This window comes from Drosophila teissieri, chromosome 2R, assembly GCF_016746235.2.
Source record: "Drosophila teissieri strain GT53w chromosome 2R, Prin_Dtei_1.1, whole genome shotgun sequence".
Classification (NCBI taxonomy): Eukaryota; Metazoa; Arthropoda; class Insecta; order Diptera; family Drosophilidae; genus Drosophila; species Drosophila teissieri.
The window spans coordinates 13,979,685-14,006,013 of record NC_053030.1 but is presented as its reverse complement, the minus strand read 5'-3'; the positions used below and the strand labels follow the sequence as shown (position 1 = coordinate 14,006,013).

At 43.4% G+C, this 26,329-nt stretch overlaps 2 protein-coding genes across 22 annotated transcripts in view; both read left to right on the top strand.

Moving 5' to 3' along the window:
* The first annotated feature begins 337 nt into the window (after positions 1–337).
* Positions 338–2,210, top strand: LOC122615290 (chymotrypsin-like protease CTRL-1). The gene is made up of 7 exons (XM_043790316.1): positions 338–542; positions 608–653; positions 707–855; positions 963–1,484; positions 1,544–1,592; positions 1,666–1,793; positions 1,849–2,210. Exons 1-7 carry the CDS (start codon positions 338–340, stop codon positions 2,208–2,210), a joined length of 1,461 nt encoding a protein of 486 aa, XP_043646251.1.
* A 2,101-nt stretch (positions 2,211–4,311) lies between these two features.
* LOC122615285 (PDZ and LIM domain protein Zasp) overlaps positions 4,312–26,329 on the top strand; it is a 55,534-nt gene continuing 33,516 nt past the window's right edge. For 7 of the 21 annotated variants that reach the window (XM_043790306.1, XM_043790303.1, XM_043790301.1 and 4 more), the window contains exons 1-2: positions 6,368–6,555; positions 17,923–18,049. In XM_043790306.1, the coding sequence (XP_043646241.1) occupies positions 17,939–18,049 (111 nt within the window). In that variant the 5' untranslated portion in view covers positions 6,368–6,555; positions 17,923–17,938. Of the gene's footprint in view, positions 4,540–6,365; positions 6,556–17,922; positions 18,050–26,329 lie in introns of those variants that run through there. The other 14 variants (XM_043790293.1, XM_043790290.1, XM_043790294.1 and 11 more) reach the window with 4 other exon arrangements.

Here is a 26,329-nt window from a genome sequence, read left to right as displayed (position 1 = left end):
TTGGAAAGCATGTAGCTGGAAGTAATTGGCGTTTGCGATAAGTTTATATTTTCTCTTGATCAATTTCACTGGCCGAGTGGATCTTGAAATTTCTCCATAGCACTCCCACTAGCGGAGTAACGGGTATATGATAGTCGAGAGACTATTTGTTTCCCCTGTTTTATCTCTGGGGTTTCCGAATAAAAGTCATAAATATCATACATACATACATACATTCATAAAGTTTTCGAGATTGAGTAGCTGTGCTGCGCTGATAAGGCACTTTGCCAGTTTCGCATTTATTTAAAAATTTAAAGCCCTCTTGAGTCAGTCTTATAGGAGTATTTCTTGGAGAACAATGTCTCAGTCTCAAGTGCTTTCTTTAGCTCTGATCGCGTTGGTGCTCTGTCAGGGTTTAGCCCAACTACTGGATAAAAAGTGCCACGATACCAAAGTTTCAAATAATCTCAATATCAATCATGGTGCAACTAACGCTATGCGCTGGATGGCAAGCATATACAATAATAACCAATTTATCTGCGACGGAACCATTGTTCACAAACGTAAGTTAGCAATTACATATTACTTAGGAAAAATCTGAGTTATTACCAACATTTACTAATTTTAGTGTTCGTCCTTACGGCCGCAAGTTGCATACTGAAAGATAGCCAACTGTAAGTAGAACTCCAGTGCTAGCTACACAGATTCATCTGTATCTTTTCCAAAGATATGTGCTTTTGGGGACTTACAGCCAACGCTTCCATGCAATTGAACAGCATGGCGTGGCATTCGCTATTCAACATCCCAATTTCCATCCCAACAATGGCGCAAACGATATAGCTCTGTTGAGACTTCATGAAGAAGTGACGTATAACGGTAAGAAAAAACAATGTTGACAGTTAAATCATTGGAAGAATGCTATTCTTTGTGTTATGAACTATTCATCTTAGCATATATTACTCTATATATATATTCACCTGCAGCGCACATCCGACCGATCTGTATAATATTTGATGATGTGGTAAGGTCAGCACCTTTTGCAAGACTCACAGCCTTTGGATGGCAACAGCAAGGAGCAAAGTCATCCGGTCAACTGATGCAGACCACAAATCATCTATCCCAGAAGAAATCTTATGAGTGCTATCGAAATGGCCAGAAGTTGCCAGTAAACGAAGGACAATTCTGCACTGGCAATAATGATAGAAGTTCCTGCGGGGCTAACTTGGGCAGTCCATTGATGGCCGATTTCACTTACGGCGGAAAAAACATAACCATTCAGGTTGGAATGGTGAGCTACGGCAGCGAGTTGTGCAGCCCAAGTAGTGTCTATACAGATGTAGTGGCCTACAAGGACTGGATATACAATACTGTGAGGGATTTCGAAACTAGAGGGGATCGGGTTTTGTACGAAGAGTGCAAGAGCGACTGGGCTGAAGATGTCCTCGTTCGCCTATGGGAGGTATCTCTGTCTCAGAATAATATCTCTGGCGTGCTGATCACAAATAGTAAGTAAATTTTTTGTCGAATACGTTATATCCTTTTTAAATTGTCTTTATTATCAAAGGATTTGTCTTGACGGTGGCCAAAGATTTGCCTAACAATCCTTTAGAAATGTAAGTATTACACTTTTTATTACAACATTCCTGTTCTAGCACGTTAACTATTTATACATTTTTTTGCATACAGAAAAGTGGAAACCAAATATCTCAAAAGCCTCGACGTGGAATCGATCCATACTCACCCCCATTTCACGTATTTATCAATGGATAACAATATTGCCTTGCTTAAATTGGCTCATGATGTGCCAAACTCAGGTAACACATATTCAATTTTAAACGCTTTGTCGATCTTACAAGCCTTTTAATTTAGATCTTGTAAAGCCGATCTGCATTGTCTCAAGTACCAAATTTCCAAGGATGCTAACTGCCCTTGTGAATAAGACCACGAATGAATTTAAGGGCGTCAGGAATGTTGATTTGAACCCCATCAAACACATCGAATGCGCCAGAAGAATTGGAATGCCACTGAAAAGTAACCAATTTTGTGTCGAGAAGTCTAGTTATCTTAACTTGGCAGTCCCAGGCTCAATGATAGGTACACTTAAAAATATCGGCGATGGTAATAGGTACTATCTTATTGGCATAACGAGCTATGTTAAGAACAGCATAGTGGTGTATACAAATGTACCAAGCTATTCGGATTGGATAATGGATACAGTTTATAATAATTAAATACTTTTAAGCATTAAAAATCAGTGAATAAAAATAAAACATCATTTCATAAATACAGTAAATCATTTCTAACATTTCATTTAATGCAAAATAGAACCTTGTGAAATTAATAAATAATTTGATGGCAACAAAATTTTAGAGAATTATTAGAGTCGATAACATTGGGTTTCCCACTTCCACGCAAGTCCAAGTTTATGCGTAAAAATTGCCATTAAATTGATTCATTTATTTTTCATTTTAAGAGTAAGCTGATAAGAGCTGCAGTAAGTATCGGTCAGAAGTACATATAATAAAATAAACAATGAGGCGTTGACTCAGTTATACACCAGTCGCGTATAAGAAGTGATGTCGTTTTCCGCTTATTACCAATAGTAACTATCCCGCAAATGCGGGATGTCAAACGGAGTAAGAAAACAAATGTGGTAGCTTATTGCGGTGGCCGCATAGGTGGCGCTGTTTTTGTGTAAAATGTATGTAAGCTAAGACGGTTCCGCAAGTCAACGCCAGGTGTCCAACCCAGAGTTTAAACTACAAGCAAACTTAAACTTAGGCAAAAATAAGCATTGTTAAAGATTGCGAAACACAATAAATTGAAATATTTGCTTTCAGATTACAAAATATCGATAAATAATAGAGAAGATCTGTGGACATGCTAATATAATTTGGCACTCAAGGCCCACGTACTACTATCCTTAACAAAAGAACACACAATTGAATGTCTTTTGCGGGCTATTCCCAGGCAATTTCTTTATTTAAGCGCTCATTAAATTGTAAACCCAAGTGCGTCCCCCCTAGATTATACAGTTGGCACATCCTCCTGGCCGCCGCACATCCTCAATGCAATTACGCGCATGCCGACAGCGCATGCGTGACATTTTCAGAGTGACTGCGCGATGTCGCTTCCTCTGGCCAAGTTCTGTTGGCCAGTCTGTCTTTGGGCCAGAAGTCCGGTCCGTGGACTGATCAAACAAAATAGCTGGCAAATGATTTACTGACGCTCTCGCGTGCATTAGCCAAAGTCATGGGCTAGCACTTTTGGTTTCTGTTTGTTCTTTTCACCTCCAGTTGCAGGGAGACGACGGGGTTTTGTTGGCCCGCTTCTCGCTCTTGGTCAACAATATCACTGCAAAGGGCAAGAAGCAGGCGATCTGCAAGGCGGCAACCGGTTTCGGCCAACTGCGCAGTTTGATCGCTTTTTTCATGTCTTTCTTTCTCTTTTTGCGGTTCTTTTTTGTTGTTTTTTGGGAGGAACTGCATTTGCTGAATTGTTGCCCTCACAAAGGGTTTTTGCGATTTGGAAAGAAAGTTCCGATTTTTCGATTTTGAAAATTGTAAAATATATACGAGTATATCAATATAGACATAAATAGACTTTTTTTATGAATAAGTCCTGATGAGTGATTAAGTTCCCTCATTCAGTGCAACGCAAGTAGCAACTAAAGAGGGTGTACGAAAAGTGCAGCGTGGTCGACTGTTTTGATATTTGTTTGGCGCTAAAAAGGAAAATCAGACTTTGTGCCCGTGTCCAGAATCAGGGTGTTGTGTTGGGGCCGCTGTTGTTTTGGGTTGTGTAGCCGTCACCCAGATTATCAGGAAACTGGAGGAACCAGTTTCGGTGCGATGTGGCATGCAACCTAAATATAGAACTGCAGTTCGCCAAAAGCCGCGCTATTTGCTGCAAATTAGCTTGCTCAAATTATTGATCCAGGCCAGTAAAGTGAATTTATGGCTCGAATGCCACCATCACTGGCTGCGAAGTTCGTGGCTTATGGTTGCGCCCGGTGTTTGTTTATATTTGCGTTTGCTCTATTCGGCTTTTTCGGCCTTATCTTATCAGCAAGTGCCGCACACGAGTGTCACACATGCACAGATACAGATACAGGTACAGATACACTGGCCGATACAGAAACCGATACATTGCGCACCTTTTGGCTAAACACTTACCTGTTGATTGAGCGGCGGAGAGAGCGAGTGAGAGCGCCGCGTGCGGGTCCGTGTGTGGGTGAGCGGGAGTATCTGTGTGAGTCGCTCGTCTTACAGTGCGACTCCAAACAACCCGTCGTCGTCGAGATCCCGATCCCAGCCCTCATTCGCTCGAACGCAACGATCGCGCGCGGTTGTCTCGCAGAACAGCAACAGCAGAAAGATACAAAACCCGGAACGAAAGATATAAAACCAACCAAGAAGTGTCGAGGAACTCAAACGTACCCACTCAAGTGCTCAAAAGATCCAGAAAACAACTCTCCCGGTCACGGTCCCCAATCGCTTTTCATTTTCGCAGAGAGAACGTTGCGAATCCGCCTGCGAATCCAACAAGTGCGAGTGAAGTGTAAGTGTCTTGGCCAGTTTCTTGCCGATTTGTTGTTTGTGGTTTGTTGTTTGTTGTTTGTGCTGGCCTCCTGCCAAAAAGTTTTCAAAAGAAAAAAATGAAACGTCCGAGAAGAGCCGGTTTCGAGCCACAGGGCTCAATTGTGTGATTCATGGCTCCAAAAACTCCAAAAACTGACCGTTGACTCAGCATCCCCGAATATCAAAGACAGATTTAGGCAATTAACCGCATTGATATAAAAAGCAAAAGTGTTAACCGCAAGTTATTGTGTAACTAACCGTTGTCACCGTCATTAAAAGCACGAAAGATCGCCGAGATGCAGTCTTTAAACTTAATTACGCCCGTATCTCGGTATTCCGTATCTTAATCGGCTGACCGAAATGCGTAATAAAAAACCGCAAGAACAGTGTTTTCTTTTTTCTGTTTTGTTTTTTAGTGATTTTGATTGAAATGCGCAGAGCTCTAGATTCTTTATTATTATTTTTGCCACTCAACATGATTTAATTAAAAAGCCAAAATTGTTTTTTCGACACAGTTAGGTGGCGGCGGGCTGGTTTATTATTGTTTGTTTACTTGTTTGCTGTTCTTGTTTAACCCGCCTGAGCTTTTTATGCCGCGATGTAGTCACAAATACGCGCTGTATAAAACATCCAAATATTATATTATATTATACATATTTATCTACATAGTCAGCCATGTTTTCCTGCGCCTTTTTTTTGGTGGATTGTTTGCCTTGATTCGATTCAATTCGTTTCGTTTCATTTCGCTGCTTGATTGAGCACATCAGCGCTGGCAAAAACCTATTTGCGTTTATTTTTGTATTTTTGTAAGCGTTGCGCTATGGCCACATTTTAACATATTAATGTTTTATGGCTCACTTTTCATGCACTGGAAATTCAATTTATGAAAATTTCGATTTAGCGCGAGTATGTTTTTAGGCCTGAGATCTTTAAAAAAGGGGCAAGTGGTATGGAAGATGTGTGACCTCGACGGCATGATTAATTGTTTATTGGGAAATGGATAATGGATCGGATGGATCATAGCTCTAATGGAGACACCACCGCTGATTCACGCACTCAGGATCTTTTGTGACCCACATTCCGCAGACTATTCGGGTTTGTTGTTCCCATTCAGATGCACACTTTGTTGTGGTTTTGAGGAAAACAGATCACGGGAAATAGTTCAGCGGCAGCAACTGAATAGCGGCAGCCGAAAGCACCTGCACTTGCTTTCCACTTCAAAGAGACGTGCCAAATGTGCGTTTCATAAGCATAGTGATAAATATAATAAGTCATTATTATCTCCAATATAAATGATATTTTTTTAAGGCACATAAAAAACAGTATTTGGGCCCTTTTATAAATGGTTTATCCCATTTAACTAGATGCAATTATAGGATTAGCATGAGTTACAGCCCCGAAACGGACTGATTGCACATGGGCATTTCGCTGGCAGTGCCGTTAAAAGCTTGGGAATGAACACAAAATACAAACAATTAGCCAAATAACAAAAAGTATAAACCGCACCAGGAACAACAAAAACAGTGGGCCACAAAAGCCAGACAGACATTAGCAGCCGTCGTCGTCTGGCGTTTGTAGCTTTGCTTTGCCGTGTAGCTCTGCCGTCGAATCGGTTGGGAATTGAGAACCGACAATGTCTATATAGATGCTATATAGCCAGACTGCCACTGCCACTGCCTCTCGCACGGCCCAAAAGCAGCGACGCTGGCAGCGACGGCGACGGCGACTGCGACGCCAGCGATGTGGTTGAAAAGATTTTTGTATTCGAAAACGGCACAAAATGCACATAAAAATTTTCGGTTTCGGTTTTTGCTTTAGTTGAGAGAAAATCGTCGCTTAGTTAACGTCGCCCAAGAACTGAACTGGCAGTGCACCACAAACGCCTCGAATATACGAAACCGATTCAAGTCCAAATCAGAAAAAATCAAATCAAATCGAAACCGTAACCGATACCGCATCGAGTCCCAGCAGAAAGCCACCCGATCGGAATAAATCGGTCAGTACCAGGTCGCATGTGAAATCAGGCATTCGTTGGGTGGAAATCAGCTGGTTATACAATAGCCTGCCGCAATCGATTCGCCAGGATCGCTGATGAATCAGAATCAATAACAGAGACAGCCCCCCTCCCTTCCCCTTCTCCATCCACATTCCTCCGCTAAACAGTGACTTGTGTGCATTTTGTGAAGGTTAACAACAAGTAAAATCCCTTACGAAACCGAAGACTCAGCACGAATATATTCGGTTGGTAAATAATTTTCTTGGCACGCCGATCCAGGGAATTTCGTTTGACGCATATATCACATTTGTTGGCCAGAGGTACAGATACAGAGATACTAAGATACAGAGATACAGATACGTCGTAGATCTTCGGCTCGTTGAAATTGAATAAAATTATATAGTCAAAAAGCGAGAAAATTTTTAGAAACTTTTCAAGGTGAGTTTATTTTTAGCTCCTCGAAATGGCTGCGCGGATTGGATTTGTTTCCGAATACTCTCGCTCAGTCAGTCAGTCAGCGCCAGCGGCAGTTCGCCAGCAGCCATCCGCCAGATACAATATCTGCCAGATACAGATGCACAGATACACAAATTGCGAAAGTGCTGCGGATGTGGCGGTCACCACCCCCTGCGCCTCCTTCGCATGCTCGAATTGCCGCGTTTTGGCGCCACGGTTTCTGAGACATTTTCAAAACGTTTTGAGCGATATACGAGTATAGTCTACATATCGGCGGCAGCATTGGGCATCGCATATTAATGAAGCCAGACCAGCTCTCTAGGTCGTCTCCTCGAAAAGTGTCTTTCGTTATCTTGGCAATTTTCTGTTGCGATTTTCGTGGTTTCTGCTCTTCGGATTTCCTCTTTGGATGATCTATTTTCGGCCGTTTTCAGCAGTCACTCTCTCTCCTTTTCTCTCTGCCTGCCTCCACATCTCTCGCTCGCTCTCGCTATCTCTGACATCACGTATACGCAGTGGTTGCTCTCCATTTCCATTTCCATTTGCCATTTCCAATTCCCGCCAGGCCACCAGCAGGCTGCCTGTGATGTAATTTAGCCATGACCAAAACTTCTTGTTGCTCGCCCTGTTCTTGTGCCCGATTATCTGGCGGGTTTCTTTGGCCGCGGTGGTTCATTGAACCCCCACAAAAAGATGAAATCGATTAATCACCCACCTTGTTATCTTGCGATTAAACTAATGTTTGGTCACCTCACCAATAATAGCCGTAAAGCAATCGCCACTTCTGCCGAATCCAACTTACAACGTCTCACAACATACATACATACATACGTGAATCAATGCGAGATAAGATAGTGGTTCTATAAACTTGAATGAGCTAATGGCCATTGCCACTTGAATGAAGTGTCTTTGTTTACACTGGGGTTTATCAATCCAGGGCGGAATTAATTGCCCAAAGGATGGGTGCACATGGAAGCACACTGAAAACATAGAACTGACTGTTCTAGCCAGGAATAAAAAATCTATATAATATAGTTTGGGATCAAGTTAATATTATAAAAATGTATAAGTATGGTTCCTTTAGCAAACAGTATTAGCAAACATTTTAACTAAAATTTCTCTCACTGCTGTATAATACTAGCAACTTCTTCTTCGACTGGGGATCGTAAATTAAGGCCGTCGCGGAAATGTAGCTGAGCTCATTAGAAAGGCACTTCTCGTTCACATCCTATTCCTATTCCGTTCCTGGGTGCGTGACAATATTTCATGGCTTGGCTTCACTTGACTCCGAATCGGATTCGTGCACATATTGCAACAATCGGGGGACTGTGCAATGGGGGAAAGGGGCAGAAGGGGACAAGGGGAGACATGCTCTACAAATTTCAAACAGCTTTGCGTATATTTTAATTAGTTCGCTCTCGTTGGCTGGTTGCAGTTCTCTGCGGTCTGTACTCTGTGCCACCAAATCATTTCTCAAGAATTTAACCTTCGTGAACTGTCATGGTAGATTGCATTCTCTTTCCTTTTGCTGAGACAAGCACTTCTACTTCTCTCGTATCTTTGTTGATTCTTCGGGGTTCGTATGTCATTCACAGCGCAAAAGCTGGCGAAACAACGCGAAACCAGAGCGATGATAATGATTTAAGAATATTTTAACCGACCTTAATGGGAGGTTCATCCCTGGGAAAGGTTGGGGGAAGTAGACTGTGCTATGACCGCTTTTGACCTTCTGATCTTGAATCTCATATGCTATACGGCTTAATAAAGTGCTTTTAAACAGTTCCATAACTATTTTAATAGTAGAAGTTGGCTTTAAGAAATATGGCATATGATATTATGTGAGTTTAGATACCAATTAGAAACGTTGACTTCCTAATATTTCTGATATTTCACTGCGAAGATGTAACTATTTTTATATCAACAATACATTCTCATGCTGAAGTAGAGTATTATTATTCGACTTAGCAATATTGATTGGTGTAATCTAAATGTTAGTACCTGTACTTATTGACACAATGACTATTGATACAATTGCTCCCACTTGAGAAGCACCTGTGAGGTGCTGCAACCCTGACCTTAACTTCTGCCAACGAGTTGATCACTTTCGCCTGGCCAACAACTCCGATGGCACACTTTCGCACAGATATGAAATCGCAAGTGGAGGAGGAATGGAGCGGAGTCGAGCGAAATTACACAATATTCGAGCGGCAATTTGACTAAAAGTAATCACGTATCCGACGCCTCGCAATTACATAACCGCAGTGCGTTGAAAATAAACGCCCACAGACGCGAAATCTTCGACGAAGAAGTGCAGACTCAACTCAACTCAACTCAACTCGAATTGTCTGAAACCCCCTTTACCCCTTTACCATTTTTTTTTTGTTTTTGCGCTAAATGGGTAATGGGTACCACTGTGGCCACTGCTCTTTCTGCACCACAAACGTGACTGGCAAACAATTTTTGGTTTCATCGCCGCGGCAAAAGCCACAGAAACCCATCGAGAGATTGCGATTGAGTCGGCACTTTGGGATAGGGTTCAGTTGTTGGGGAAACCCGCATAGCATCCCAATCCATTCCGGAGTTTTGTTTATGAATTTAACGAAGGGAAAATATTTATTTTGGCCATGCACGTTGCGCTGAACAAATTATAAAATCTCGTGCGGCGCGCGCTCATAAATCACAACAGCATTTACGTGCATCTCTTTTTCGGGACCGGGACCGGGATCGAGATCGAGAATTAATTGCCCGACATTTGGTAGCGTTTAAACGCTCGATTGGTGATTTTAAATACGTAAAATAAGACATTCCTATCGAGTTTTCCTTGGAAAAATAGTTCAAAACGCTGGCCTTCCGCCCACCAACGAAATTCACTCGAGGGGCATTTCTGCGCCAAGTCTATTTCGATCGACAGCCCCTTGCAGACGGACGTCAATGCCAAAGTCACAAATATCAAAAAATATCAAATATATGTGATTGGCAACGGCGAAAGCGAAAGGTAGGGCGGCATCTCAATGAGAATTACTTTGCCTTAACCCCTGCTGACCAAAATGCAGCTCCAATTACCCCAAAAATGAGAAAAAAGCGGCCGTGTGCGTCCGTCACCGAAATAGTTTCCTCGGCCAAACAAAAATTATATACGCGTACATTTCTGATGTATTTTTAAAAGAAGAATCCGCCTGCGACACTTGCCTCTGTCCATTACGAAGGCTGACAAATTGTTTGTTGAAACGGGGTGAAATGCAGATGCTAAGCATTTTATTTAGTCTTTGATTAATTCATATCCAACAGATACTTGCTCGTTTGCCAGCCGAGGCGGCAGAGGTCTTAACAAATTCATTCGGGTGTTCGCACAATGTTCTCCCAGCATCCAGGAATCGAGGAGGAGTAGAGGAGTAGAGATGTAGAGGAGCCCAGGAGCCGGGCACTTTGTCAGCCCTAATTGCAGCACTTTGTAAACTGTCACAGGGCAGGCCGTTCAAAGGGGGCGGGGCAGCAACAAGTGTGTCTCCTCCTGGAGTCCCCATTTTTTGATGGAGAATTATGGCCGCCCGTCCTTTGTGTCGCAATTGCAATTTGCATTTCGCAATTGCATTTCGCTTAATCGCATTTTGTTAACCCATTAAAGCCTACCAATTATGCACAAGAGGTAATTACAAACAACAAAAAAACAAACAAAAAAAGGAAAAACAAAGAGACAAAATGAAAATAGTTTTCAATTAATTTCATTTTGTTCATTAATGTTAAATCAAATGGCAAATCCATTCGCAGTCCGTCTGTTTCTGCAGTTTTCAGTCCGATAATCTTATTGACTGCATAATGCGTTCGCTCGATTGGATAGAATATACAAATTGACATATACATATATGTAGATGCCTACGAAGAGAGTGTGTTTTAAAATTGAGCTACTTGAGCTGTTTGCCTCCTTCTAGCTTTTTAATTCTAAAATCAATGGCTCGACTTTTGGGCAGGGATTAAATTAAATTACCGCACAAACAGCAGCCGACTGACAAGCCCATTAAATTGTCATTATATATGCCACACACAATTTGTAGACAAATTGAAGAGGGAGATGGGCGGCTGATTGAGGGCTTTGTTCTGCGCACTTTGTGCGGCTAATTAAATAAATGCGTTGATAATTACGCTTTATTAGCTCAAAACAACTAATATGGCATTAACTATTCCAGTGACAGATTTAAAATTGCATTATTTTCACTACTTTTTTCCCAGCAGATGCATTTTTTTGTTGCTGTTTGTTCAATCGCCAAAGCTGGGAGTTTAATTTATGGGATTTGGTTTTTTGATTGTTTCTATTATATTTAATTACATTTTGCGCTGGCGAATAATGTGATATTTTGCATTATTAATGCTGGCATTTATTGGCCATTGCCCTTAACAATCCCCACTTTAAATCCGTTTACTTATCGATATCGAGACGAATAAAAACCAGATCTAAAAGCTGGAGTATATGTATCTTTCAGATATGTTCCTGAATATCTGCATGTGGCTATTCGGCTTCAGCTTTAAACGCCAGTTTTTGACACACAGTTTAATAAATATTTACCTGTCAAATATTTCATTTGTCTATGTTGATTTACTCGAAAATCCTCCGAAAATAGGTGAACGCATGGAAATTGCATTTTTGACTGACTGCAACGGCCATCGAACTATAATATCTCTGATTAAAATTTGCATTCGCATGGCATCTCACGTTTCTCATAGAAAGCATTCGGGAAATATTAATCAATTTTGTGCACAGCAATTGGTGCATCGCACAATTATAAATCCCGTATCCAAGCAATCAAATTGCCGCATAAGCTCCCCCATTTGCCAGGGTATGCCATGTGTTTGTATCTGCAGAATTTACATATTTTATTTGTGTAAATTTATGCAACTACGGACAAATATTGGAAATTGCCAATTGAGAAAAAATGTCGATAAAAATTGCTCTGAATTAATACGCACATATGTAACCATAAATATTCGATTTATATAATGGAATAAGAGTATTTGGTTTATTAACGTTGGGGATTCCATTGTGGTATTGAACTTTTTGGCACCTAAAAAATGCGACTGCAATCGCATCTGTGTACCTGTATCTTTATTTTTATCTGCATCTGTATCTGTATCTGCATCTGTATCTGAGCGGGAGAGTTGAGTTTTCCATGGCCGGCGGAAAATTGCCACATTCAATGTCACTTGCACATCACTCTCTTTTTCTCTCGCACTTGAAAAGCGAGGAAAATAATCACAAAAGAAGCGGCAAGAATGCATGCAAAGTGTCACTTTTGTCAGCTTTTCCCTCGGTTCTTGTTTTGCCATTGCGCCTAGTGCAAAAATATTAAAAATATCATACAAGCACACACGCAGCACAAAGCGAAAAACTTTTTCCCTCCTGCTGTTGTTTTTCCTCATTTTTTTTATTTCCTACCACACATTTTCTTTTTTTTCAAAATACTCAAGTGTTTTGATGCACTGACAGTTGCAGACGTGTGCTGGTGTGAGTGTGATTGTGAGTGAAAAACTTTTTTAGCTTTCAGCGCTTGATAAGCGCCGCGAAAAAATATAACAAAAAATACAAAATACGAAGGGAAAACTTGAAAAGAGAAAAAAGTCGAGTCGTCGAGCCGTTGAGTTACGCCCATTTAGCACGCGCATTGCATTAGACAGACTGAAGAGCAACAGCGTCGTCATCATCAGCGGGGGATCGCGGGGCGCGCTTTTCCCGGGGGGGTCGGGGAGCGGGGGGTGGTGCGCTGCTTCCAGGCGGGAGGAAAACATGTCCTGTTAGCCGCAAGCACGAGCGCACACATGACGTCACGTCACGTCACATTGCATCAGTGCAGGCACCCCTCAAGTGAATGCCCAAGCGACAGTGGGGATACCCTGTAGCGCAACGTACAAACGCTACTTTTAATAAACAACTTGCACTACAATATAATACTAGTGTAACTGATGAACATCCCTTTACTGCATTCTCTTGACAACACTCCTCTTTTTATATAAAATATAATGTATAGTTGCTGTATGTATGTCCATTTGCATGTTTCGCAAATCAATAGATTTTAGATTTAAATGTAGAAAATCAAAATGGATATTTATTTTTAGAACAATGTTTCCTAAAAGCTTATATAGAAATAGTTTTTATAGAAACCATAGCAAAGATACAAGTATATTAAATACATACAAATTTTGTATATCAAGCATACAAGCTTTTGTATTAAACACATATTTGCGTTCCCACAACTTGGCCCAATAGCTGAGGAACTATCCAATTAATGATTGATTCCCAGCTGGGTCACTCCTCGGCTAATCCGATACACCCGAGCTGAGGGCTGTCTGAAAGGTATTCAGAAATCACTCGGCCCCAGGCAGAATTTCTACGACTCGCCAGTTTCCCCGCACCCATTCACAGAGCCCCCCGCGCATTTCCCCAACGGCAACTTCAGTTTCACTCAGCAAAGTTTAGTTTCGGCCCGGCCAACAAAAGCGCGTCTGTGGAAAAAGCCAAACAACTACAGCAACGAAAAAAAAGCCAAAAAAGAAGAACTTGAAGAGTTAGAGAGCGGGGGAGCCACGAAAAGAAAAAAATAAAGATGAAAAAACGTTGAGCAGTTTGAAGTGTACGTGAAATTTGCATAAATGCGAAATCAACGCGTTCACTACTTGGCGCTGCCCTCCGTTTCAATTCCCCGGAGGAGCTGCCAAACACTTTGCCACACATATGGATATGTGGATGTGGATATGTAGATATGTGGATATGGGGACATGGGGATACAGGGCTAGAGGAGAAGAAGGGAGGGATGTGGAGGCATGGCATTTGCATGGCTTGTTATTCCCCGACAGATGGGTCTGGTGACTGCGTTTTTCCACTCCTAATTTCAACCAACTTCTGCCAGTTAGTGGGTGAATATGTCGCTCCGGCTTCACTTTTGTTTGGCCCAAAGAGCCAGCACATCAACAGCAGCAGCAGGAGCAGCAGCAGCAAGATCTTTGAAGTAGTTTTCTTGGGCCTCGACCACTTGACAGCCGGCAGTCAAATGGGAAATGGGATGTGGAAAATGGAAAATGGGATAAGGGATATGGGAAATGGAAAAGCTGTTGCTGCCTCACTCGAGTGGCTTTTAATGAGCTGTTCCCTTATGCAGTTTATTAATGTGTTGAAATGGCCAGCTAACCAAATGCACAATGTTTGTCTGATTCCCGATTTGTTTAGAGTCTGCCGCACGTAATTAGTTGGCTCATTACAGATTGAAGCTGTTCCGTTTGATAAACAGATATTCCAGAATAAACAGACTACTGCAATCTATGTTTCAAAAGCGATTCCCATTTCGATTGGTGCTGTAGGAAATTAAAGAGAGTTGTATAAATATACGAACATTTAAGAAAAATAATTCAATTTCATTATTTGTGTAGTAACAACGAATTTCTGTTTCTATGAAAAGCATTGTTTAAATTCAAATAGAATATAATGAACCTATTAGGTTGAGCAGCAGGTTTAGTGAACTTTTACCATCTTGCTCTTCACTGCGGATACTTTCGCGCAGTGTAGTTTAAAGCAGCGTGCGAAACGGCCAAATCGAATTGTCGACCCCAAAACCCCTTCTCCCCCATTCCGCTTCGTTTTTTTCCGTACTATGCCCACCATAGCCACCATGACATCATCTGTGGCAGGCAGCAGCAGCATCGTCATGATCACCACCATGGCCATCATCACCATTACCATCATCATGAGCATCATCATCATCATCAGCATCACCATCGACTTTGACTGCTGATGGTTCCAGTTTGGCTTCGGTTTCGCCGTTTTTTCGCCGTCGTCTGCTTTCTACTCAACTCTCTGTTATTATTCTGGCTTTTATGGCGGGGGCCAACTGCTAATGATGCTGTGTGTGCTCTGAAATCAATTTGATTCCTGCTCACTTTCTGTCTGCCAATGGGTGATGGGTAATGGGTAATGGCAACTCATGAGCTGGCCGTGATTCCCATTATGCGGCTCTTTCTGCGACAGGAAATCGGCTTACAGTTCCACGCACAAGAACTTTTTTTAAATTCGGGATATTTTACAGTTTTTGCATGCCCAGCAAGCCAAACACCACGCCCTCAACGCAAAATGTTGGCAATAAATCTTTGGAATTACCGCATGCAAATTGATTTGTTGCTCTCACCCCGAATCAAATGCAAACTGCATTTCGAGGGGTTCACAAGGGGCGCCATCAGCGGCCCATAAATAAATTGTAATTTGCCAATTGTGTGTGTAAAAGTTATTAGCGATAACTCGTTTTTTGACACTGGTTTAGTGCCTGCTCTGCTCTCAATACCGATGTTTCACTGTACCCGGAAGCGCACTACATCGCTACGTGTCCCCACGGCTTTTCCTTCCTCCCCGCCCCGTCGCGCCCCCTCTGAAAACGCACCCATCCAGTGGCATTTGGTTATTAGTCATAAAGCTGCAATGGGATTGCCAACTGGACAACTTTGTTAATGATACATGGTTGACCAAGTTTGGATTTGTTGGCGCTCGTTGTTGTTTGTGTGGCGTCAAGTTGATAAGTTGCTGGAGCAACTTGCCTGTTTGAGGATCAAATAATTTGTTTACAAATTGCTTGCATATGGAAAGTTTGTGCCGCAGTTTGCCCAAGGCCGACCTAAAGACTGAAAAGTGGGTCAGGTCCCCCCCGCCCCCTGGCAGGATGAAGACGGAAAGGGTTTCAAGAAAAGGGAGCACCCTAATCCTGGGCCACACAAATTTCGCCATTTGTTGGAAGCTTCTCTTCACGACGCAGAAACGGGTTTGATAGGTCCGAAATGGGAGTTTGTCAAGGTAGGGAAAGTAGGTATGTATGGTAGGGAAAGTAAAATTGATATTACTATCAGCAAGCCGGGCAAGTAAAAATTGTTTGCTATCAAACAAGTAAGTTGTTTAAATAGGAATGTGAAAGTGCGTTTAGGGATTCTTGTATCAAAGAAAAAGTATAAGTTTTAATGTATTCCACACCATTTGAAAATTCAAGTACTAAAATGGGAGGACAACTGCACGATATTCGGCAATTTAATCTTGCAGTGTGCCAGCCAAATTGTCGATGACGTTTTGTCAGCCGCATGGCATCCTTGTGGCAAGAGCATTTGAGCCAGTAATTAGCCAGGACTCCAAACGGCGCCTTTCGGTACCGGAACTACCACCAGGTTTCCCCCGTTTCCTATGCCCTATTTGAACTGGCGGAAAGCGTCGGTGTTTGCGTTCTCGTGTTGTTGCGCTTTTGGCCTCTTTCAGTCTGGCACTTTGAATCCGTGGAAGAGTTGGCCGCCTGCGCACCGATCCACTTCACTCTACTCCACTCCACTCCGCATTTGTTTAATATTTTAATTAAATTATTCCCGTGCATGTGCAGTTGGTTTGCCGGGGCGTCTAATGGCCCAACTTCATGGCGTACAAAGTATTTACATGCAAATGCCGTCAACGTGTTACGGCCTGTGCTCTTGGCCCCCTTACGCTTCTTGGCGGCAATTCGAGCCGGAAGCCTGAATCCTGCAACCTGGACCCGAGATGGAGCCATTACCACCCGCACTTAACGTTAATTAAACTGCTGTGTGTGCTAAAATGTCTCTTTTCCATATGTGTGCGGATATCCCATCCCCTTCCCCTTCCCCTCCCCCCTTGGAATTCCCCTACCCACCGGCAGCTGCTGTCGTTTTAATAGCTTAATGTAGTTACTTCCACTTTGAGTGTCTTCGGTGCGAAGAGAAAGGCAGCGAGAGAGAGAGGGCAGTTGCGGAGTGAAAGAGACCAAACGAACACGGGGCAAATGTGTCTTTGCTAATAAAAAACACAACACTCAGCAAAATTGTTATGCAGCAAACTAAATCAACAGTCTCCCATGTCCCGCCCACTTTTCCTGACCCCTTTTCCCACCCCCTCCTGTGACGCACGTACAAATTACATAGCTATGACGGGAAAAAAGTGCGGCAGTCCATGTCCTGCATGGGGGGAGAGTGTGATAGTGGTGCAGTTGAGTACGGACGCACAGAAAGATGGGAAGCCGTGTAAGCCACACTTACAACACGGCTCCATCTGCCGTTTGGGGTGCGCTTACTTACAGCACTCACTGTGGCCAGGACGGGGGATGCAGCGGGTCCTTCGAAGTCCTGGTGCTACACTGAGTCCCCTTTCCGGGGTGTGAGTTTCTGTGTGTGCAAAAAAGGCGATATCTAACAAAGTTTAACTCGTTTTATGTCCCAGCACCCTGCAGAAATGGCAGGCAAATGGGATGTGATAGAATGGTTCGATAATTGGTCAGAAGCAATAGGGCACATTGAACATTTGTTGTGATATTCCACAAAGTATAAACTAGTTTACCCTTCGATGTTAGATGTAAGTTTGATAACCATATAGTGAAGGAATCTAAAACAGCTGAAATTGCCTATACATTTCGTTTCCTTGCTCCTGTTCTGTGACCCTAAGTCCCCAGGATATCGCCCAGTTCGATCCTGCCCCTCAACCACTTTCCTGGCTGCCTGCTGCATTCAGTCAGCCGAATATGTTGGTTCAGTTTGGCACACAAAACGACGCAGCAGCTTTTCCGCATGCAGCTGCATCTGGCAACCGGTTGGTTGTGGGTGGCCCAAAAGTGGGGCAGGGCTGCTCTAGGGTTCCATGATTCGCAGGCCAGCAGGCGGGGAGGATCCGGAGAGGGTATGTATGTGAAGGGACGTCTGACTGTTGGCAGGATTAGCCTGGACATGCCTGAATAATGTCTTTATTAGTGGCCTAAAAGGAGCAATCCGCACTCGTCTGTCTGCGTTGTTTTTCGTTGGTTTCGTGTGCGTCGGGGTTTTGATTTCATTAATTAGTCGGCTACGTGATATCAAGTATACGCCATGTTCTCATGATTATTACTTCTCGTTTCGTTACAGTCAGCGCTAAAAGAAGATGGCCCAACCACAGCTGCTGCAAGTGAAATTGTCACGTTTCGATGCCCAGCCCTGGGGATTCCGCCTTCAGGGGGGCACGGACTTCGCCCAGCCCCTGCTGGTGCAAAAGGTAAGTCAGGGGATTCTTGCCCCTCTACGAAGTATATATATATATAAACATACATTTCCCAACTGGCCGGCGAGCAAACATGTGGGAAAATCAGAAACAATTCGCTTATCGGGCGATTGACAAATGGAATTTGCGTGTTCGGAAACACTCTCCGAAAAATGAAATTAAATTTACGCTGGCAACAAACGCGAGAAGCGAATATTAGTTGGGCAGTTAATTTATTTATGTGTTTAAGTGCTTGCTGGTTCTTTTTTTCATGTTAAAAATAAATCCGTTGATATAAGTTTCACTTTTTGTGGTGGCGTTTCCGTGCGATTTTTGCGCACGTTACCCAAAACAAATAAAACTCGTATTTTTCCCAATTTTCAACAATTTTCCCCTCGCCATATTAATGCCAGCATATATACAACTATCCACACACACACTACCGCATATAAACCCACACAGACGCACTGTGCTCACACGGACAGGGACCAAACTAAAAATTTGTTAAACATTCATAACAGATCTCGAAACATTTTACATTTGTGGCGACACGCAACAACAAAATTTGCTAAATCATTTTGACAACTTTATGAGCGCTTGCGGCGCGAAAATGTCGAAGGAATAAATGAATATGCCTAGTTTCATATTGATGTGCAGTGCGATACGAAACTGTAAGGCTGTAATTAATTAATGGCATTTTAATGGATGCAGTTCCCCTTTTGGCCAAAAGCTAATGGACAAAGCACACACCATATACTTTGCAGGAACTGTAGTTCTATCTAATCTAATTGTTGCTCGCTCCGTTTAACGATATTATCGCGGACAATAACAGCAATACTCTTGATAAAGTAAAACACGAGCTAATATTTTAGTTAATCAAGTGGAAAAGATATTACTGAGACTTCCACATGAATCAAGTTATGAATCATGCAGCAAGACCGAGCTGACGACTTTGTTTGTGACTCAAACTCAATGTGATAAGAGCCTTTGTTTGTGTGCGAGTCTAATCGGCAGCTAAACATCAGTTGAATTCCTACAGAATGCTCTCACCATAAAAAGAATTGCCTTCTTTATTGGGGCCAATACAATGCCCTAATAATTCGGAATTTGGAATTATTGATTTGCTGCTTGATAGTTGAAGCAAAGTCCCCCCGAAAGAATTTGTAAATATTGTTGTTCGTTCGAAAATAACACGAATTCTGTGCGCTCTTTTTATCTGTTTGTTTTTGGCTTCGAGTGGGCGGTACGTGTGGGTGGGTGTGGGTGTGGGCGTGGCCAGCGCTAAATGCGCAATTTCTATTTAAACAGCTGTGGATTTGTGTCAATGCTATGCGGCTTCTCTCTTCGTCGAGCTGCACTGAGCTATTTAAAACAGAAAATAAATAAAACACCATACAGCCAGTGCGGATTATCACGGAATTGAGCTGTTTCGATTAATTTAAATGGGCTAAACTCGAGCACTTCTGTCAATTATCAACGCAGCCACTTAAAACAATGTTTGCTGCAGCCAAACGTGCAACAGTGCAACTGGCATTTAATGGCTGTAAAAATGGACTAAGCAAATTTGTTTGGAATTTATGCGAAAATCAGTCAGCATGCATAACGCAATTTGAAATGGAAATCTTGATGGATTGCACTACGAGAAACAAAGCCAACTAAATCTCAATCATTTGTTGGCCACTCTCCGCACTTTTCCGTCCATAAATCCAACCAGTCCAAGCCAAGATGAGTTGAGCCGCCTCGCGGCGGTGCGACATCTCCTGGCTGGATGCCTTTTGCCTTTCGAACACTTCAAGCCCAATTGAATTTGGAATGGCGCACTTAAGCCGCATCCTCCTCCGCAGGATTTTGCGTAAAAACCGTGCTCGTAATGAGCCACACAGCAAGAAACATCAAGCCATCTACTATGGAATATACAGGAATATAGTTATATTTATATAGTTCAGTAGGCATTATTTATAGAGATATATGTATCTCAATATAAACACAAGCGAAAGCCCAACCAATGTCCAGTGGAACGGCTTTCTCTGCACATTCATGATATTTTGAGGAAGCTTATAATATCCCAAATAAACGTTACTTAGATGCCATGAATGAATGAATGAATGCTGATGAAACGTTTCTAGGCTATTTTTCGCCGTGCCGAGCTGAGCTGAGCTCCTTGGCTGCCAGGACACAAGCTGTGCAGCGGAACTAAGCCCCGACGAACTCGAATGAACTCCGTCACTCCGCTACTCCGCCACTCTGCCCAACTGAGCAGTGGCAGTCGAGGGCCCTTCTACCTTGACAACGAATCATCATCTTAGTCATCGTCAGCATCCAATCATGTCAGCTTCCTGGCTCCTGAGCCAGTGCCAAACAAATTGGTCTCCTTTAAATGCTGCCGTGCCGCAACTCATCAAGATGCAACACATGACATGGCCAGGAGTAAATCTCCCACCGCTTTCATCGAGCAACAGAACAACAAGAACTGCTGGTTCCGAGTTGGTTGGCATAAAAATAAGCTACTGAGCTGCTTAAATCGGATTAATTTATGATTTCTCGCAGCGAGTTTCTCTGTTCAGTTCTCGCACTCCGAACCCTATAAAGTCCTATCCCCTGTTGCTGCCCTTGTTCTCCTGAAGTCCTGCGCCCTATGTCCTGTGTCCTGTGTGTGTTATAAGCCGTATGCCCACGGATTTTTACCCACTCTCGCAGCGGAAGCCACGTTTATATATTTCATTATCAAGTGCAGGGTTCGTTTTGGGCCACAAAAAGCGTCGCACAAAAGGCCAAAGTCAAATAAAAGCGAAAGCCAAGCAGCGCACAAATAATGGACCAAATAAGTAATACAAGAGCGCAAATTCGGTTTACTACAAATTTCTGGCTTTCTGGCTTTCTGACCAAAGCCCTCGGTCCACATACCATATCATAACAACCAAAGAGATAACAAAAAATAAAAAAGCGCCAGTGTCGGCTATTAGCCAACTTAAAGTCTAGACAAGCACGGGAACACTGGAGAGGACAGTGCATAACAAGCTACTGACGGCATCCAAGGCAACCGACGTGGCCGCCAGTCCCACACACATGATCCTCCAGCCCAGTATCCTTTTCCCGCCGAACTCCGCGCTTCGCTCATGCAAATCCGCTCATGGCTTGCTTTTATTCGCTACCCTCGCTGGAGGTATGTCTGCTTTACAAAGCTATTCCTTTAAGTTAATTCCTGGAACACTCGCCAAATCACAGTAAAATTTATTCGTCACTACGTTAAGTTTCGCCTACGGTGAAATCCTAGACTTGCTAACAACCCTCAGATGCCAGTTAGATTGTATAAATACAAAGTACTTTGAAGTACGTAGTAGCAAATGTAAGATTGCCTTGAAACTTAATCGCACAAGAATATAACTTCCTTTTCCGCGAAAGTGTATTCGAAACAGTTGACCTTCCTCACGAGATTTTTTCTGGGTTCAGTTCGGTTCAGTTTCTGTTGTGTTTTTGCTCGTTTTAAGCTTGTTTGTTTGCCTTCCCCGGCTGGCCATTAATTATTTGACTCCTGTCTGGGGGCAGCCTTTGTGTTGGTAGCCGTGTTTGCCTTTGTCTTTGGCTCAAACTGTGGACTTTTCATAACTCGCAATTGCTCCACCACTTTGAGGTATATCCGTGCCGTTTGCCATGTTCTAGCCAATTTTTGGCGGGTCGTAAGGTAACAGGGTATCAACTGGCTGCTGCGAATGCTCAAGGTCTTCGATTCTTACTGATTTATGCAAGCGAAATAATAGAGACAAATTTCCTTTGCTTTGATTAGTGGCTTTTGTGTAATTGAATCAGGCGCAGGCGACACCCTGCTGTGGTCTCCACTCTCGATTCTTGACTCTCGATTGCAGTTTGCCATTTGCAGTTTGCAGTTTGCAGCTGCTGATTGAACTTGCACTTTTCTCGACCACATCGTCAACGGACGAGGGGCGAAAGTGGGGAAAGTGCATCTCGGTCTGCGGTTGCTTTCAATGCACTCGGACATTTTATTAATTGAACAATGCCTCAAGAGCAACTGTTGTGCTAGCTCATTCGAAGACGAGACATGAAAACTGCATTTGTGCACTTGGCAGGCCCGAAACCAAGTTTCAGAAATGTACCTTGGTTTTGGCCAGGCTCAGGAACCACAGAAGTGTGCTGATTATGGGGCCATAAGTCCCACCTGATCCGCAGGCTTTTGACTCGAGTCGCCGGCTAATTCCACGCCAATTGCCAGAGCAACGTTAATTGAATTAATAAAGAGATAGTCGGCCGGTGGGGTAAGCAACTTCACTCGATGCATTGCATTGCTGATTTCCCGTGATTCATCTCTGTCAGTCGCAAAAAGGCGTAATTGATAAAAGTTAAGCCAGCGAAACAAAAAGGATAACCAGACAGTGATTAAGTGCCTGGCTGCGTCAGCGCCGCATTTGATTGATTATCAATTTTACCGTGCCCGCTTTAACGGACCCATGACTACTGACTCCGCACTGGACGCCATGGACATCGGTGCATGCCACCGCCATTGCCTGTGCCACTGCCACTGCCACTGAAAGTGCAACGCATTGCCAATTTAAGAGTGCTGAAATTTATTGAACGAGCCCATACACCCGACTGCTTCCTCCGGTAGCCCCCATATCCACTTCCGCTCCAGGGAATCGAGTGGCACTTCCGTTTTGCTTTAAGGGACTTCGAGGGGATGTGAGTTCGTGAGCTAAGCCAAATCATTTTGTTAATATCAAATGTTATTTACAATTTTGTAGGTCCAGTGATCCTCGTACTTTTGTTAAACAGCAAACGATTTCGTTTGTAATTAGTAGCCAATATATTAACCATTAACTTAATGGTTATAGATCATTAATTGTATGCTGTATTTTTATAGATCACATTCTACCTTTCGTCATATCTTATTATATGATAGACACTTCAGCTGTGACCTGCTATAAATTCATTTCATAACAAAGTTCGGTATCAAACGCTTAATCGTTATGATTTAGCCAAATTGTGTACTATAAAGATCACCTCTTCGGTGGCTCAATAATGTTTGGCATCTTGAATTCCTAGAATTCGTGCTCGGACTCTGCATTTCCAATCTCCTCACGCGCTCATCTCTCGTGTGGTCAGGTAGTTGGGAGTATCTTTAGACGCTTTAAGTTCACTTGCACTTCATTGCACAAATTCTCCGGCTGATGGTGCATGCTCCAGCTACCTTGCCGCAGAATAGAGGAGATGGAGGCGGAGGTTGAGGCGGAGGAGAGGAGAGCAGTAGGCCAGGCCGGAGTCGAAGCACGTCTTATTTAGATTTATCCTGCCTGCTACGCTTCAGTTGAGTTGTCGAATTCGTGCCTGCTGGTGTGCGGCAGTATCTGCCGGCTTTCCCTGCTCCTTGCCTTTTGTGTGATATCTCTTTCGGGTTGCTGGCTATATCTTTAATATATTATTGAATATTTTGTGGCCTGGACCGGAAATTGTACTAATGTCTAGCCAGTGCGAGCCACATCCTGCATCCTGCAGCCCACATGCAAAAGTCACATAAATTTCGGCTCCTTTCTGCTGCTGGCTCCCATTCTCCTTGTGGCCTAATCCTTGTGCTCAGCATCGCTTCGCCGATTGTTGTTCCGACTGCACAAGAAAAGTATCCCGCATAAGGAAAGTTTGCCGCTGCTTGCATCCGCATCCCCATCCCCCTCCACAGTCCCCTCCGCTTGTGCTATCTCTTGCTGTTGTCCTTGCTTTTAAGTTGCATGTCAGCGAGCATAAATCCTTCAGTGGAAAATGCTCGCCTCGCTGCATCTGGAGCACACACACACATCCCGACATTTAGCCTGGGATCCCAGATATCGCAGAGCTGTAAGCGGAGAAATTATTGGCCGAGCTCAACGCGCTGCATTATGTGCGCCATAAATATTTATAACTTCTAAGCGTAAAGAGCGAACGCTTAAAGCGGAATCGATTTTGGTCTGCTTCTGGAGTGCCACGGACTGGAGCTGCCACTCTTGAAGGCCCCGATTAGTCAGCTAATGGTAATGGTAATGCTCGGCGGGCTCTTGTTACCTGCATGGAAACGATTGGGCATGATTCACTTCAGGTAGCCTTTGTCTTTGTTTCTGTCCTCCAATCCTCAAATTAATGCCACTGAGTCACTCGAGGCGCACAGTGAGACTCTTGTAGCGCGGACTTTGATCTGCCACATAAGTATGGGTATTATACGACATTCCAAATCGATTCATGAAAACCTTTACTACTTTTAAACATCATCCATCCATAGCTGCCTAGAGTGGTTCTACTGTATGTGGCCGATTCCTTACATTGTTTCTGCTGCATTCTACGCTTTTATCTTCACGAGTTGCTCTCGGGAGTCTGTGATTTAATTGTTGCTTAGTGGATTTTCGCAGCATCAGCGCTGGATAAGGGCAAACCAAGCGGAAACGGAAATTGCGCGCAGCGCACACTTATCTCTGGCCCTGGTGCTCTCCACTCGCTCCACTGCCGGTGCTCCTGGATATCTCACTTCCTGTGCGTGTCCGTGTGCTCGAAAAGGATGTGCCCGGCGCAAATTGCGTGCTGCGGCGTAATCGAAATAAATTATGAGCCGCACTTACATTGCGGCTGGCTCTCGGGAGCCGTGAGATCCGGATTGAGGGCTTTTAGCGCTCCGACAGCATTTGTTTGGCTTTAATTGGCGGCCGGCTTAGGCGGCGACAGGAGAAGTTTGTACGGCAATTAGCGGCAGGTAATGGCTCCGCCGACATATGCTATTATTCGGGTTATTACTTTATTCCGACCTATTATTCCCGTCGATGTGGCCCCGGCGGGCAAACGCATTTGCCGTAAATATATGTCATTGATTTGCAGTTAAGGAGACGGAGCTCCGGATCGATGTCATCCCCCTGGCAGCCATTACGCATCAGTGTCCTTCGAAGCTGACTCTCCATCTCCATCTTCGTGTCGTGTCGTTAGGCGCCTTGGGGCCATGATATATTATGGCCTGTCGCCTTGTCTTGTTTATTTGCCGCACTTTGGGGGGAAAGTGTGGGAAATGGGATGGTTTTTTTTTTTATTGTTATGACGCATATCTGTTTGGAGAAATTGAGACGCTCTTGATTTCCTGGTGATTTATTGTCCATCCAAATTGATTGAATATTTACTAAACGTCTACGGCATGGTCGGCTAAATGGTTTACAGCTGCGCCAGCTCTCCAGCTCTCCATCGATCCCAAATCGAAATCGATTGGCGGGAAGTCTGCAAAAAAGTCAATTTTGTTAATCAACACGAACGACTTAATCCAAATTGAATGAACTCGAACCTGGGAGCGCTGCCAAAGCGGATCAGCCGCTACACATCATCCGGGCCAAATGCGAAAAATAAAAGCGGGCGCAAATTTACACATTTTTCGCATTTCTGCACCAGATTCCGCCCCGTTTTTCCTTCGAGTTTTTCTCCGTTTTTCAGCAACGAAACATTTGCCAATAAGTGACTGAAGCGACCGAACTGAACCAAACCAAACCATACCGAACCGAACCGAACCGAAACAAATCGGCTCAAGGCTCTGGGCTCAACGAGCTCAGGTGAGAGTTTGCAGGCCTAAAAAAGCGAAAATTGAAAAACGCAGCTGCCAGGGCCATAATAAAGCCCCAAAAACACGCAGCAAAAACCGAGAAAAGGGGAGCCAGCTGCGGCCACTGAACTTCGGAATACTCTAGCAGGCTGTGAAATTATTTTTATTTACTAAATCGATTTACGGAAATACATGAATATTTCATTTAATTATCCTAAGAGCCACACAGCCTGCAGCAAAAATATAATGACATATCAAAAGTTGGGTCTATGAATCGTTAGATAGATGAGAATTCGGTACTTATGATGAAATAATCCTATTCTGTTTAATCAGAGGATACCCAAAGATTAAATCTTTGAAAAGAACATCTTTAAAGCAATACCGCCTTATAAGCCTTAAAAATATAAGAGTATGGCTCAGAATCATACATACAGCTATTTGAATTATCCATTTAGAGGATCAAAGATTACAGATTGGGCCTAGGATCTAAATTACTCCTCATATATTTTGAGGGCAATTCTGTAGGCCTGCTTTGCGTAGCAATTGGCAAGGGGATGCAAGAATCGTAATACCCTTTGAAGGGAAGGGCATGTTTGTACACACACACACACAGTTCCTTTGATAAAAGGAGAGAGAGTGAATTGCGTTTTGTGGACGGGACGGGCCAGTGTATGCGTGTGGGCGTGGCACTGCCCACAGCCAGCTCAGCCACGCTTGAGGTGATAATGTAATAAGCACTTTTTATG